This window comes from Ranitomeya variabilis, chromosome 3 (genome assembly GCF_051348905.1).
Source record: "Ranitomeya variabilis isolate aRanVar5 chromosome 3, aRanVar5.hap1, whole genome shotgun sequence".
Lineage (NCBI taxonomy): Eukaryota > Metazoa > Chordata > Amphibia > Anura > Dendrobatidae > Ranitomeya > Ranitomeya variabilis.
This window is the reverse complement of record NC_135234.1, coordinates 229,507,225-229,524,363: the sequence shown is the minus strand read 5'-3', so window position 1 is coordinate 229,524,363 and position 17,139 is coordinate 229,507,225. Positions and strand designations below refer to the sequence as shown.

The following is a 17,139-nucleotide window of genomic DNA, read 5'->3' as shown; positions in this document are numbered from 1 at the left end:
CCCCCCCCAGGGGCCCCATGGCCCCTGTAATGTAACTGCGTCGGTGCGCTCTGGGTGGGCCCTCTCAGGGCGTGGGGCCCTGGGCGACCACCCCTGGTAGCTACGCCACTGGGTCTTGGACATCTGCTGAATGTCCCTCACTGCCAGCGCCCCTCTCTGACATCTCCTGACAGGGAAGAAATGGTAAATGGGTGTGGATTGGGGTGTGGTCAGGGCGTGGATAGGGGGGTGGTCAGGGCGTGGATAGGGGGTGGTCAGGGCGTGGATAGGGGTGTGGTCAGGGCGTGGATAGGGGGGTGGTCAGGGCGTGGATGGGGGGTGGTCAGGGCGTGGATAGGGGTGTGGTCAGGGCGTGGATAGGGGTGTGGTCAGGGCGTGGATTGGGGGGTGGTCAGGGCATGGTTTGAGGGGGTGGCCGGGGCGCGGTCACAATTTGCCCCCACACTTAAGAGCGCCACATGGTTTGTCTTCCTAGTCTGTAACCGTAGGGTGCATGGGTCAAGCCACTGACTACTCTGTGGAGGCGGGTGGGACTAGGGTGCCCCTTCTAAATGGCATAGGGAATGACACCGACTGGGCGCCACACATTCCTCATCATTAGCTCTGACGCGCTTCCCATGAGATGTAGTGAAAGTGCCAACAGCGCCACGGACACCGTTGTGGACGCAGCACACGTTACACCTACATGCGCTCAGCCAGCACCCTGCCTCACACTAGGCCCCGCCCACCTCCTGCACGGACATGACGTTCATCCCCGTAACGTGTGGCAGATCCCGCCTGATGCGCTGCGATTGACAGCCCAATCGGCCTACAGAAATTCTAGGCTGAAGCATTTTGTCCAATCAGAACACAGGGTGTACCCGATTCAGCAAAAACTGCAAGATGGCGCTGAGCAGCCGTGTTTGAGGACGCGAGCCCTCCACAAGTCACCATGAAAGGAAAAGAGCGCTCCCCGGCTAAAGCCAAACGGTCCCGGGGGGCGGAAGAGCCTTCTCGGGAGCGGTGCGGGAAAAAGCTCAGCTCTGCGAGTGGCAGTAACGGCAGCGGGTCGGTCGGCAAATCCTCCGAGAGCAGCTCCGGCCGCCGAGGCCTGCACCTAGACAAGAGCCTCTCCAGCAGCCGAGAGTACGAGCCGTCCGGGAGAGCCGCCGGCCTGCACAGCTATGCCTCCCCCGGAGCCAGCAGCGGCAGCAGCAGCAAGGGCGCGGAGGGCAGAGCGGGCGCCCGGAGCGCGGAGGCCCGCGGGGAGTCTGAGTACAAGTCGCTGCGCATCAGTGAGCTGGGCTCGTCCCTCAGCGATGAGGCCATAGAGGACGGCCTCTTCCATGAGTTCAAGAAGTTCGGGGACGTGAGTGTGAAGATCTCCCGCACCGGGGATGAGCGGGTGGCGCTGGTCAACTTCCGGCGCCCCGAGGATGCCCGCGCCGCCAAGCACGCCCGCGGCCGCCTGGTGCTGTATGACCGGCCGCTGAAGATCGAGGCGGTGTACATGACTGTGAGCACCCGGCGCCGGAGCAGGTCGCCGGCAGACAAGGACACGTACAGCGGCCTGGCCACAGCCGTGCCCTCCCTGCCCGCACACCGGCAGCCGCACGGCCAGCGGGCCCTGTCCCCGGGCGGCCTGGGCTACAGGGACTACCGGCTGCAGCAGCTCGCCCTAGGCCGCCTGCCGCCCCCTCCTCCCCCACCGCTGCCCCGGGACCTAGACCGGGACCGCGACTACAACTTCTATGAGGGCCGGGTGCGGCCTGCCTACCCCCTGGAGTCCCGGCTGAGCCTCCGGGAGGAGGGGAGCTCGCCCGAGAATGACTTGCGGGCCAACAGGACTCTGTTCCTGGGCAACCTGGACATCGATGTGACCGAGAGCGAGCTGCTCAGGGTGTTCGAGCGCTTTGGGACAATTACTGAGGTTGACATCAAGAGGGCGGCTCGAGGGCAGACTTCTACCTACGGGTTTCTGAAATTTGAGAACCTGGACATGGCACACAGAGCCAAGGTGGCAATGTCTGGCAAGTGTATCCTGCATAACTGTGTGAAGATTGGCTATGGCAAGGCCACTCCAACCAACCGCTTGTGGGTAGGAGGGCTCGGCCCCTGGGTGCCCATGGCATCCCTTGCCCGGGAGTTTGACAGGTTTGGTACCATCAGATCCGTTGATTACAGGAAGGGGGACAGTTGGGCCTACATTCAGTACGAAAGCTTAGATGCCGCCCAGGCTGCCTGCTCTCAGATGAGAGGCTTTCCACTGGGAGGTGAACGCAGAAAGCTGCGTGTGGACTTTGCTGATACAAACCATATTTATCAGCCCCCCTACCTCCAGACCTTGCCTGTACCCCACTATGACTTGGTAGGAGATGGCTTTGGCCATAGGGCACCCGATCCTTTACGAGCCAGAGACCGCACACCGCCTCTGTTGTATAGGGACCGAGAGAGAGACCTGTACTCGGACTCTGAATGGGCTCCCCTTCCTGTTAGAGACAGAAACAGAGTTGCTTATGAGCCTATAGAGACATTAGATCGACGAACTGATGGTTGGTCTTTGGACCGAGAACGTGGGAGAGATGGCGTAAGCAAAGACCAACCTAGAAAAAGGAGACTCATGGAGGAAAGTCGTCATATTGACCGATCTCCTGAAAGTGATCGGTCCAGAAAGAGACACTGTAACAGTCCCGACAGAAGTCCTGATGGCAGTGGTGGGCGGGACAGTCGCTACAGTGATATAGAGCGCCCCACCGTCCGCACTGAGCAGGCGTCGCCCCCCAGAGACTGGCGCAGCAGCCTTGAGCGGGGCGTCGGAGACAAGCGTGACAGAAAGAACGCAAACTCTGTTGAAAAAGAAAGAAAGCATCGTATTGTGGAAAATAAGAGCCCTGTCAGGAAAGACGAGCGCTCTGAGCTCAACAGTAAAGTCAAATCCCCCCAAAAACCTGATCCAACTCAAAAACTGTGTCTGGCTTGGCAAGGTATGCTGCTCCTGAAGAATAGTAACTTTCCGTCCAACATGCATTTGTTACAAGGGGATCTTGCTGTCGCTACCGGCCTGCTTATTGAAGGACCCTCCAGTGGGAAAGTCGCCCAGTTGAAAATTACACAACGTTTACGCCTGGATCAACCCAAGCTGGATGAAGTGACGCGTCGCATCAAAGTAGCCGGTCCTAATGGCTATGCCATATTGCTTGCAGTTCCTGGTACATCTGATGGCATTTTCACTGGAGATCAAGCAAGTTCAACGCAACGTCCTCTGAGAAACCTTGTCTCCTACCTAAAGCAAAAACAGGCAGCAGGTGTCATTAGCCTTCCAGTGGGGGGCAGTAAAGATAAAGAGAACACTGGAGTTCTTCATGCATTTCCACCTTGTGAATTTTCCCAGCAGTTCCTGGATTCTACAGCTAAAGCCCTTGCCAAATCTGAAGATGACTACCTTGTAATGATAATAGTGCGTGGGGCGTCCTAATTCAGTGTTTATGTTCTCATGACCTCTCCATGTGGTATTATGGGATACAGTACAAAAGTTTAGTTTTGCTAATTCATTCTTTGTGCAGTGATATCGTAAGGAATATACAAGTCCACTATCCCATATGCTTAAACATGCTATTCCTATGTGCTTTTTTCTGTCTCTATTTCTGCTTTTCTGTCTATAATTTTCTCACTAACTGCTTTAACAATTTATTCCTAGATATTTACAAGCATTTTTTATGCAGATGTAACATTTCTGAATCTTTCCAGCTTATGCTTAGATTTAACTGTGACATATTATGTGCTCTGTCATGGATAGAAAATGTACTGTAAAGTTTTTATTTCTGCCAGTAGAACAGATTACTGAAGTTTCAGCTAACATACAAGCTGTCATAAAGCAGGTCGTCCCCATCCACATTCAGTGTTCATGATGAAGAATGGTAAATTCTTCCTTTGCCCTGCAGGCTCACACATTGGAAGGTTAGGGCAGTATTAATTTAATGTTTCCATGTCTTTCTCTGCCTGCTTGCCTCCCTCTCTCACTTTCTTTGCCTGCTTGCCTTCCTCTCCCTTGCTTTCCTGCCTGCTCTCCTCCCTCTCTCGCTTTCTTTGCCTGCTTGCCTCCCACTCGCCTCACTTTGCCTGCTTGCCTCCCTCCCTTCTTGCCACTTTAGCTGGCTGCCTGCCTCAGTCTTAAATCGGTCATGTTCACATTAGTAGTGTTTGAGCGGGTATCTTCTGTTTACAAACCGTCCAAGCAGAAAGTAGTGCCCACTGCCGTTTGCCTGTATGTAGACACTCTGCAGAAGGTCTGTATCCTGTGTTATGACAGCTTGAATGTTAGCTTAAGTTGTCCCTGAAATCCCATTGTCTTCAAGTTGTAAGAACTTATAATAGTTTTACGTTTTGGTTAGTTTTTTATAGAAGGTAGTTTGAAACTTACCTTTAATACAAAATATGAGTCTCTGTCAGACGTAACTTATAAAATAGTAATTTAACTCTCCAGGCATGATCTGTAACAAGCAGGTAGTTCTTTAATTTTTCTAGTTATTTCTCAAGTGTTTGACGTTCAGTACAACTTGCTCAAAGTATCCCAATTAATTTCCAGCCAGATGTTTCCTTTGAACTTTGATCATACAAAGTAAAGTGTCACACACAAATGGGCTAGAATTGGTCAAAGTGACAACGACTGATATGGGTGCTAATGTTGGGGATCTAAAGGAGTGAATTTTTTTTTTGTCCTTAAATGACACTACATTCCTAAATGATTGCACGGTATAGCTATTTTAATTTCTTTGAATGTTGCGCTTTTTAGAATAAGTCTGACATTTCAGTAAGAGCAGGGGATAGCTCATGGCTAGCCTGTGGACATCATGGAACTGCTTATACAATGGCTGTTTCCTACCTCATGCTTCATACACATCCATTAGATAATTGTGTATATTTATTACCTTGTTAGTGGCTACCTAAAGCATGAAAGCCATTGTATAAGTGTTGCCGCTATACTGTTATGTATCTATACTGTATCCCATAATGCAGTCCAGGGTTGTAGCTGTTCCTACATTTGGTAAATGTAGAAGAAACCTGTTTAAACTGCTAGAACGTGCTATACATTAGAAATTGTCATCCAGACGTCTACGACAATTGCGGAGACGGGCATAATGGTTTTGAAATGTTAAACTGTGTTCTGCACATTCCAACTTGGGTATGAGTTAACATTACAACTTAACTGCTTGTTATCAGAAAGAACTCAAGCTGTGTGAGCAAATATAAATTCACTTGCACGATCTAAAGAGCCAGTGATAAATGGAAACAAAAGGTATGTCACCAAGATTATGCTTCTCTACACGAGATCATGTTCACAGTGGCATATTATATGCAACATACTCAGGTGCGTAAAATGCGTAGCATTCTACAGTACCAGTGTAAATGATGAGAATGCTGTAATTTTTCAGCACTTTTCACCCATAAAAATGAATGCGTGAAAAACTCACAAAAATACAACCATCATGTCTATTGTATGCAGAAATCCAATGTGTGAACGTACCCTAAAGTAGTGGCAGATACCATGACCATAGCGCTGTCACCAGCTTGTCAATATGGTATGGTTTTCATATCAGTGCCAAACAGTGTGTGAACTCAGGGGTCCTCCCTAGTCACGGACTGTGGTCTCCCCTCACCCACCCATCATTGACTGCTTTCTCCCTATTCTGCAGAGGAAGGAAGCTGTCAATCAGTGATAACCTGATTTTCTGAAAACTACTGTATTGTCACATAGCACTGAAATTGGAGTTTGTCTTCTACTTTATGCTGCCCTCCTGCAGCATAAACCTGGTGACAGTCAGTGTCCACACTAGACTGCGGACATCCTTGGAAGAAAAAAACAGTAGTTTTTCTTGTGGATTTTGTAACAAATGCAAAGGGTTAAATCTGCTGTGAAAGTCCTCAGTTTCAATTGATAGGTGCAAAGTAAAGGTAATCTGTCAGCAGATGTTTTCTATGTAAGCTGAAGAACCTCTACAGCATGCGGTAACACCCAGATTTTTGTGACGCTCGGACACAGCGGGTCATGCCTCCTGGTCCAGCGATGCCACCTCCTAGCTTTCTCCGCTCTCCTTCATTGCTAAATTTAATAGCGGTGTTAGAACTGCTGTCCCAAATAAACCAAGTGATACATCTTGGATTCAGCTTCTCGTTGCCTACACCATGCTGCTATCAGATGAGATAGCAAAAACCTGCTGATAGATTCCCTTTAAATATCCGCCCCACAAGTCAATTAACTAAGATTTTTTGCGCAGTATGTGGATGAGATTTGGTGAAATCTCAGCAACACTGCTGCTATTATAATGCACTGAACTTTCTGCCCACAAAATCTGGATGAAAAATCTGCAGCATATAAATCCTGTGTGGACATGCTGTGCAAGCCTGTCAGAAATTCCATTCTTTATACATTTTTATTATCTATAGAGGTTTAAGTCTGTGCTCCCACAATGAGGTTTTGGTGAGTTCTTGATGTTGCAGATTTACTGCACCCTTAATGTAAAATAGCTTACGTGTGTGTGTATATATGTATGTAATATATATATATATATATATATATATATATATATATATATATATATATATATATATATATATATATATATATATATATATATATATTTTTTTTTTTTAAATACGTAGCGTAAAAGTCACCAAAATCTCATTGTGGGACCTCTCATGACCCCTAACAGTATTAGGCCATTCACACACCTCAGTATTTGTAAGCCAAACCCAGGAGTGGGTGATAAATCCAGAAGTGGTGATGAGTTTCTATTATACTTTTCCTCGGATTGTCCAACTCCTGGTTTTGGCTTACACATACTGATCGTGCGATCGTGGCCAGTCATTAAAATATGCCTTCCCACCTGCTTATTTTCCCTCATTTTTCTCCCTTCCTTCACCCTTTGAAGCCAGAGCTGTCGATCAAGGAGGAGAGGGTGGAGATTGAGGGGAAAACAAGCAGGTGTATGTAAATGATTGGCCCTGTCATGAAACACCGAGCGTTGGGACTTAGTTTGAACAGTCACTCTGTGCTGACAGTCCCTTTAACCTGCCATTATAGGGTCAATTTGCTGCTTAAGTGCATTACAATGGTGTCCGCCCATCGCACTGAAAATGTAGTGCTACTGTAAATAAAATACTTATTCCTTCCTGGGAACCGCCAACTTTCACTCATTGGCTACAGTCACTGTCCTGTACTCCTCTGTATTTTGGCAGCTCATCTAGCACAGATGTGCTGCAGAGTGAGCAGTCAACTAGATGGCCAACACTCACTGTGTACTGAGTGGTGACTGTAGCTGCTCCAAGCTCTCCTCTGACTGAAAGCCAGCAGCTCCTGGATAAAATAAAAATTATTGTGACTACTTCAGTAATGTAGGAGGAAAGCTTTGTAACACTATTATCATGCAGATTAAAGCCAAATCTTCAGGTTAATAGCGTTTGGGGACACGACGGTTCCCTTTGCAACCTGTTGGGGGCCAGTAGTCGGGCATCATTTTAGACCTGCAGTTTGGCCCTATAGAAAGTCATAGGCTACCACTCTGGGTGATGTTGCTTATCCATGCCAGCCCTAAAAATAAAGATCTAAACATTACATAGTGACGTACGCTAATCCAGAAACACTGGCATATTGCACACTACTCATTAGGCACACAAGACCCTTCCGGTCTCGTTCAGTATGGGAACATCTCAACTGTCTGCATATGATCATGATGGCACATGATTTGTTCTATTCAACAGCATTGAATCTTTCTGTTACCAACACCAGTTCTTTTATTCTAGTCCTTATTGTGATTATTCTGCATCAACTGTTCCCATTATAACCTGGTACTGCATGAGGACTTTGTGTGCTCGTATAAGAAGAGTTTGGTTTCCAGTCACCCATGTACTTTGACTGTAACTTCTGTTCCTTGTTTAAAAAAAAAAAAAAGAGAAAAAAAGTGAATTTGTGTAATATCCTGAGTAGTTCTATGCAGGAGATCTCTGCACAGGCTGGGAATGAAAGCGTAGGTCTGATTTTTCTGAGATGTATGGTTGCTATTTAGGGTTCTGACAGAAGCTGCCACAATGTCTGCATGTTTAGTTCATTAAGCATTTTATGGAGTGTTATGGCCTACCTTTCCATTCTCCTAATGAGAACAGTAATGACATAAGATCGTGACGTACCGTATATTTAATCTATGGCATTGCTGTACATGTGGTCCGAACAGATCTCCTTAACATCTATATCTCGGCATCACATGGTGTTTAGGATTGATATCACAGACATATGTACTGATAGTTGATCATTGTCAACCTCCAGTTTTTTTAGACATAGTTTTTTTTTTTTTGTATTCCCCTCCCCCCTCATAGATTCTGCCTCCTAATATGTGAGAAGTGTTTAGCACGTCAGGCTGTAGTCGGATATTCTCCCATGGAAGTTTTGCTTTTAAGATAAGAATATAATTTCTCCTAATACATGCAATCCATGTACCTACCATATGAGGTCCGTGCACATGACATTGTGCATGATCCTTATGTTCTGGTTCCTAGAAGTAGGGTTTTTTATTATTTTATTTTTTTTTTTAAAGTTGTCAGAACCAGTGGGGTGTATGGAAATATTAAGAGAATACAGCTTACATTGGATATGTACATACATTAAGGCAAGGGAAATGTATAAAAGGGAATCTGTCTAATATCAATTCCCCAAACTGCATATTAGAGCATGCTGGTCTTTGAAATGTAAATCCAGAGACACCTTTATATTTTGTTGATGCATTCCTGATTTATTAAGCATTTTCATTTATATGCAAATAAGTGTTAAGTGCTCTGGGCGTGACGGAGCACTGAAGAAGTCACTGCTGATGTTTCACTGTCCTGCACCAGATTCTTCAGCTTGATTGCATTAACTGGCACATAACGTTGCACAGTGAGCTATTAGTGATGAGCGAATGTACCTGGGTGCTAGCAGAACAGAGTGGCTTCGGCGTTCTTAAAAAAAAAAAAAAAAAAAAATGTTCGAGTTCCCGCAGCTGCATGTCTCTTAGCTGTTAGACAGCTGGAACACATGCATGGATTACGTGTTTTATAGGCAATACCTGTTTTTTAGGCAATACCTGTATATGTTGCAGCTGTCGAACAGCCTCGAGACATGCAGGCGCGGCGACTCAAACATATTTTTCGAGCACGCCAAAGTCACTCTGTTAGCACCCAAGTACGTTCGCTCATCAGTATGAGCTGTCTATCAAGCTACAGAGGCTGATGCTGGGCTTAATCTCAAGAGGTAGTGGTTCCTTAAGTTCTGTCATGCCCTAATGTCCTTAATACCTCATTTGCAGCAACAGAGAACATATAAGGGTGTCCATGAATTCGCATTTGGAAGACCTGCATGCCATATATACGGTAGTGGGGTGGTTGATCTTACGGAGATATTGCCATTAATATAGAGCAGGGATTTATTTAGCATGTAGATTATTCTTCAGTTGTGTAATGTCAGTATTGTTTGATTTGTATCTGTGTGCACAGCGGACTATCATCGTTTGTATACAAACCTGGCAGTCAGTATCATAGCACCAAACACTGCCTGAAAATAAGGATGAGCCTAGCAAATAGTATCTGGAGCTCAGTGAGGACAGTTCTGTTCTCCAGCAGTATATTCTCAGTCCTTCTTATTTCACAGACTTTTTCCACAAATGAAAGTGCCGGGTGGGTTTCTAGAAAAGCTTGGGTGTTCTGAGCACATCATGCATTTCATGGGTTGCTATTTGACAGAACTCATGCCATTTTTGGGTTCAGTGATGCAGAATAATCTGAAAGGTGTTTAAAACGATTTCTACACTCCACTGTAATGATTTTGTTTGCTATTTAACTTTCAATTTCACTTCCTCCATGTACAGCACAAGTTGGGAGAAAAGAAGATTCTGCTCCTCATGTGGCTGTTAACAGATGGAACATTGATGGAGGAAAGTGTCTTTTAGTAATTGCGTATTTTACTCTTCTGGCAGAAAAAAAAAAAAAAGAAAACCCAGAAAAATATGCATATTGTGTATCTGCTTTTGTGATGCCAGTTCCCGTGTTTAAGTGAAAACGTGATGACTTCATTGCTTTGTGGTGTATACACAAGATTTCTGGAAAGTGAGGCGTTACCCACTCTGGCTCACAAGTTATCATAATGGTCATACAACGCGTGCACACAGTTCCGACTGGTTTTGTTTTCATTCTCAATAAATTGTTTCTTATGAGGAAAATGTCTTTCTGCCTGGAAGTGAATTGACAACAAACGGCTGATGGTTTTGGTTGAGGGGTACACAATTCCTGAATGCTTGAATTGTAGCAGACAAATTGATGTTTCATAATCTTCAGGAAGTAAAGCATTGACATCCTCATTTTAAAGTCTATTTTTCTTTTTCCTTTTGTTTTTTTTTTAATTTGAAAACATTGTGTTGTGCAAGTGGAGTAACCTCTTGTTCTGATTGCTGTATCGAACGGATCATGATGGCTGCTGATTGTCCTTAGGAGGGATCCATAATAATCTTCAAGAAGCAGAAAACAGTCTTCATTACTCACTGTAACATGCAGCTGTTTGGAGAATCCAGTAAAGATTTTGATTTGTTGGATCATCAGCAATGATCCTGATTTGTTTTCATTTGAAATTTTACTTTTATATCATATTTCGTTTTCAGCAGTCAAAACCCAAATCAATCTCCGTAGCAAATAAAAAAAATAAAATAAAATACCGTAATAAAGCGTTCCATTACAAGGAGAAGAATCGTCCACTTCTGGGATCAGAGCTCTGTTTGTGCATAGGTGGTGTTGGCCCTGCAGGAGAAGATTTTCTGTGCGTCACCAATGAGTAATCCTTTTAATTGGTCCTTGTGAGACCATTTGGGAAGGGTTCTGTGACACACTGGATATGCTTTCATTCTGTTATTTAGCGTGAGGAACCACTGTGTGCCTTATATCTGAGGTCAAGCATGAATTCTCTGGAGCCTTCCTTGAAATGAAATTTGCTACATCCTTCTGTACCATGTTTCGCACTTTGTAGCTCCCTGTTGGAAGTCATTTGCGGTTACAAAAGCGTAGAGTGTTACAGCAGGATATGCCCACAGCGCCTAGTGAAGAACAGACGGAGTCTTCTGTCTCTTGCTCTAATCTTGGTCAGGAGGCGGCACTGACAGAGGTGGTGAAGTCGTGCATGCGTTGGTCACTTGCGGCTGATACTGTTTCCATCTACCAACGGATGGGAAGTTGCATCCACGTGAGCGGTCCGCTGCTAGGAGACAGGTGATTGGCCGCTTCCCTGATATCATATCTGCAGGTGGGTTCCATGGAAATCTCTTGTACAAAGGTAAGGTAGTGAAAGCGCAAACTGCAAATCGGCTATTTTGTTAAGCTCTCGTGCCAATGATGTAAGCTTTCAGTTCACTGTATAAAGCAAGCTTCACAAATTTGTAAATGTATCCCAGATAAGAAATATTACTTTTTACCATACTAAGTGTAAGATACATGTAGTTGTGAATCTGTACTGACTCATTTTATATCTTTATTTTTTTTTTCAATTCAGTTTTTTTTCCACTTTTCAGTGAATCTTGTTAATAAGGAAAATTTGTGCCAAGTCTACATTTTTTTACAAGACTAAGTGCGGAGTCATTTGCTGGTTTTATACTTGTAAGGGTATATTCACATTACATTCATGATCTCTGCTTACTGTAAACATCTGGGAAAGCTCCTTCCATATAAATGAAATGGGAACCATAACCGTGGCATCCATAACTCTGGCTACAATGGAATCTGCTATAGATCTATCAGTGAAACAGATGCCTTTTGTAGGTTCCAGGTGACGGCGCCATTGTTAGTTTATTATTGCCAGTACAACCCTATAGATTGTGTACACTGGGAGCTCCTAATTTCTGCTGCAGATTTTAATCATTTTGAATTACCAGATAAAAAAAATCCACAGTCTGAAACAAAGAAATGATGATGTGCCACATCCACAGTCAGGTTTCACTTTTGGGGTGAAGCCAAAGAGCGGCTGATCTCATGTTTGCAAAATCAATGTAGCCATTTGCCACGACAGGTGACCGTTGTTTTTGTAAACCCGTGTTCAGCTGTGCCATCTGGTTCCACCCGTGTAGTGGGTAGTATTATGCGGTATAATGAGCTTTTCTGTGATTCAGTGAATGACCTAACACCTGTTTACTCTCCTGTGTGTTATATCATGTTCTACACCTGATTTCTATACCATAAACTAGTTTTTCTGCATTAAAGAACAGGAAGAACCCTGGCCCATTAACCATCAAGACCGGTGATTTTTCTCGGCCATTTTCCTGATTCATGAAGAGATGCAGCATACTTTGTGAATCTGGAGCGCCAGACTAGTGGTGTGCGCCTATGTATGCCATGCCATAAATCTCACTCCAGTCAGGTACTGGAGTGAGATTTCTGGCGTAGGGAACGCCACAGCTCGCCATGAATTAGACGTGCTGTGGCTTCGTGGCATCACCCCAGCTCTGCCTATTTCGGTAGATCTGGGTCAGAATGCCAAAAGTCGCAACATTTTTGCGCAACTCCAAGTTGCACCAAAATGTGCCTTTTCAAAGCTTTTACACAACTGGGTAAAAGCTTTGATGAATCGGGGCCTGTGTGTGACTGTGGCATTAGCCATCTGTTTGTGATCATAGCATTGGCCTGTCGTGTGGACGCAGCATAGGTGTCGTTTCCTGACTTGCTTTCACATCACTACATGGCATTATAAATGGAGGACTGGTGGCAGAAATAGTAGTAGTGATAAGCGAACGTGCTCGGATAAGGTGTTATCTGAGCACACTCGTGTCCTAATAAGTATCTTTGGGGTGCTCGAATACTATTAGCACATAAGCATGCTCGCTCATCACTAGTAGTGATCTATTTTATGAACCGTTGACTCATTCCATTTTCCTATAAACTACCATACAGCTTACTGCAGGTTTGATAAAAATCCATTATATCTACTGCAGTTTTAGCAGTGCTCTGAAGGCTGAGCTCTGTATATCCCCCACCCACACCACTGATTTGCAGCTTTTGTGTACACTTTGCATAGGCAGCAGCTGCTAATCAGGCGTGGCGTGGTTCGACTACATGGCTGCAGATATATTAGCAGTCTAGTGATTTGCTGATAAAACAGTGATTTTATAAAGACTAAACGGCACAGTAAGTGACATATCGCTGGAGTTACGGTAGGGCAAAAACCTAGTGACAGATTCCCTTGAAGTAAAGACTCCGTTCCTTCCAGAAGACTTGACGGCCTACTCTGGTTCATTAGCAAGATTTTATTTAGATTAGTTCTGCATAGCTTTTATTTTATGGCTAGGTGATTTTCAAGTGGTGGTGGGGGATTATTATAATGACTCCTCAAAAGTAAACTTTTGACCAAAACCAAGTGCATTATGGCTGTCCTGAAAGGGGTTATCCACTATTTGGACAGCTGTCTCTTTAAGTGCATGAGTCCCGCCAAGTGAAGCGAAAGCTTTTACTCCCCTCCTGCACCAGAGCTGTTGTAGAGATAGTGGAAACAGGTCTCCAGTCGCTCGCATGACATTGTCACATGAGTGCTGCCCAAAGTTCATGGCTACTGACGGGCTGCAGCATTTACTAGTTCATCAAAGTGAATGTCCGCTCTGAATGAATATTAATGAGCAGTCATTCATCGACTACTGATTGGCTGCAGCTCTCGCATAACATTGCTATGACCAGTTAGTAAGGGGAATTTGTTTTTCTTATTGGGGCGTTTAAGGAGAGGTTATCCAAAGAGTGGACAACCCCTTTTAAGGCATCCATACACATGAGGTGAAAAAGTCGACCAAATCTGTCAATGATCTGGTGTCCATTTCTGACTTTCCCCCAACACTTTCTTGGAATTTCAACATCCGATCTTTGTTTTCCAAAAAGATACTCAGCGTCTCTTCTCCTCGCTCCCTAGTGAAAACACGAGAGTTTGACCAAAACATAATTTAATTTTTGTGTCGGTAAAGCTGTATGACCATTTATTTTTTTTTCCACTTATTTTATGGCAGGACAAGTTGGAGTTTTGAATCACACTATTCACTGAACCATAAAATGTGCCAAAAAATAATTCTTGGGCTGGGTTCACACTGCGTTGCTGGTGTCCGTTAGACGGACTACGTTACACAGCGGCATAAACGCGGTGTAACGTAGTCCTTAATGGCCGCCATTAATTCCTATGTCGGACGCATCGCTAGCGCACACCCACAATGGGCGTGCGCTAGGGATGTGCCGTCATTGAGTGACGGACCCTGAGACGCGGGCTGCAGCGTTTCCGGGTCCGTCACTGCTAGCGCAGATAGAGCTAGCAGATGCTCTATCTGCGCTAGCGTGCTGCCATACCGGCACTTGCGTTTACAGCAGCCCGTTACCGTATGTGTTGAACGGGCTGCTGTAAACGTAATGTGAACCCAGCCTTAACATTACTTTGTTATACGTGTCACTACAGTTATGGTGACAAAGTGTGTATACATTTATATAGTATATATCTTTAAAAATGGCTTGTCACAGTATAGTTGTATGAATCCCATAGTTTGTATTGTAACAAGTATCTGCTGTTTTGTTTTTAACTCGACTTTTGTTTTGGTAGGCAAAGTTTCTGCCATTTCACTTTTTTGATATTTTCAGTTCACTGCATGGGATAAATAGTATATTTTATTAGCTGGACTGTAACAAATGTAGCTACATCAAATCTCAATTATTATTTTTTTTAATTCTGTTCTATTTCAAAAATATTTTTATGATATGATTGACAGACGATTAACCCCTTCACACCGCTGGCAATCTTTATTTTTGATTTTTTTCTTCCCTTCCCTCTCTTCCAGTAGACAGCTGAGTACACAGCCAGCACCCCAGTGTATTTAGCCTGTTACTGCTTTATACACCCAGTGCACACCTCATTGCTAGATTGCTACCCAGCTGTTTTCAACTGCAAGGCTATAAGCCCTAGTTAAAGGGGAAAATGTATTTGCAGTGAGACTATGGAACTCTATCACATGTTGGGGTGATTGATTAATTGAAGTAGTTTGAGGGGCATGCATGCTTTTCATGAAAGATATTTTACATGTTCTAGACGTGGCGGAAGCCGATCATTAATCTATTTTTATTTGCCACGATGAGGTTTTTTTTTTTTTTTTACTGTCTTCAGATCAACATAGATCAGACGTTGGATAAAACTTCATGGATGTGTATTTTTTTCTATTTTTAAGTGATGGAATTTTCCAATATACAGTGAAAATCTGTCTCCTATAGAGCTCAGCCTAAGGCTACAATCACACTATGAGTATTTGACCTCAGTATTTGGTCCACTCCTGGTTTTGGCTTACAATCAGAAGAAAAGTGTAATAGGAACCCGTCACCACTTCTGCATTTATCACCCACTCCTGGTTTTGGCTTACAAATACTGATGTAAAATACTGATAGTATGACCGTAGCCTAAGGCTAAGCTTCACAGGAGTACCGGGATAGCAGCAAAGTACACCTTCAGCAGCCCCCTGGCTGCCTTGTTACCCATTGGTCCTTTATGATTGCGTCATGGTGGAATAATGTGAGCACCAGCATGCAATCCATTTAAGTGCCGCTGTCCGAGATTGATGGTGACATCTAAATGGTTAACTGTGTCGTTGAGGTCTTCTCGACTATTTAGAGTGCGTCGCACATCTCGCGTCCAAAAATTGTGTTATGCTCCTGCAAAGCACACTTCAATGTAAGTGGATGCTTTTAATACTGCTTGCAAGGCAGCCACATGTGTTCTTTTTCCCCAATGTTTGTCTTATTCGCACGACTGCATTCACTAATGATACCATTGCGTTCTAGCTGTAGCTAATGTGATCATTGACTACACTTGTGACTATCAAGTCCAAGGTGGGCACATTATTGCAGCCCGATATTATGTACCTTCTAGACATTTAACTACGAGCAATTCCATGTATTAAATAGCATTTCACTGTCACTTATACTACCAATCCACAGCTGCACTTACAGTGAGGTAGAAATCATCCGCATAACAGCCCACGCGCAGGCTCTGTCCTGTGGGTTAGAAGTTAATTTACGCCATGCCATATAATTGCATATTTTACATTCAGCGCGAAGGACGTTTGTGCAAGAATTGTGTTTGGGCCTTCCACAGCTAAGTAACACATGGCATACAATAGGAACACATACATACTTTAGAATATCACAGTACATGTATCAGAAACTCCATGTGCACACAAGTGAAAAGTATACATTCCAAACTACTACTTCACCAGCAGCCATATTATTAACATGTCAGAAAAGCATTAGTCACATGTTATGATTACTTGCCAAATCTGGTCACTCCAACTCTCCCGATTGCTGGAGCAGTCTGTTGCCTTCTGTGAATTTGGACAGCGTGCCCATTGGTGGTCTGCCTGGTTAGGCAGACCCTCTATATTCTATTAATCTATAGGTGATGCCTATACATAGATAAAGCAAGATCACACTGTTCACGACGTGGGATGGTCACAGCAAACCTCTTCCTTCTGGCCCAATGTCCATCATACAGGTTGCAAAATATAAAAAAAAAACTATCAAAACCCAATAAGAAATACAAAAAAAAGTATATATATATGAATAATGCCTAGCGTGAAGTTACCAAGAATATAGGGGTACTCATAGACTGAATTGAGGCTAATCAAAATATTAATGGCACATCAAACAAAAAATGGAAATGATCCAACAAATGAGAATTACAAATAAATACATATAATCCTGTTTAGGTAGTATCAGGGCAGTGCTAAAGTAATTCAGAAAATCCACATGAATGATAATAGTAATAGAAGGAAATGGAACCATCAAAGATCCTCTTCTGCTGGAATGGCGCCATTGCGTTTGGATTAAATTACCAACAGTGTAAACAGAAAAGTACCATCACACCTTACCCTTCCATGCTTGGGTACCACACATGTAGAAACCACTCACTTTATCTGTCTCTCATAAAGACCTGGTTGGTAGCGCAAATTTCAAATTTGACTTGTTCCACAATATAGATATCCACTGATCTACAGTCCAGTCTTTGTGCTGTGTGGCCTAAACAAGTCTCTTCTTGTTTGCGGTCTCCTTTGGACAGTTGCTGCTGAGATGTCTGCCCCTTGCCCCTGCTTT

The 17,139-nt window shown here is 44.2% G+C and overlaps 1 protein-coding gene across 1 annotated transcript; it reads left to right on the top strand.

The window, feature by feature from the left end:
• The first annotated feature begins 479 nt into the window (after positions 1-479).
• Positions 480-6,526, top strand: RBM15 (RNA binding motif protein 15). The gene has a single exon (XM_077295215.1). It carries the CDS (start codon positions 932-934, stop codon positions 3,452-3,454), a length of 2,523 nt encoding a protein of 840 aa, XP_077151330.1. The 5' UTR covers positions 480-931; the 3' UTR covers positions 3,455-6,526.
• The last annotated feature ends 10,613 nt before the right edge of the window (positions 6,527-17,139 follow it).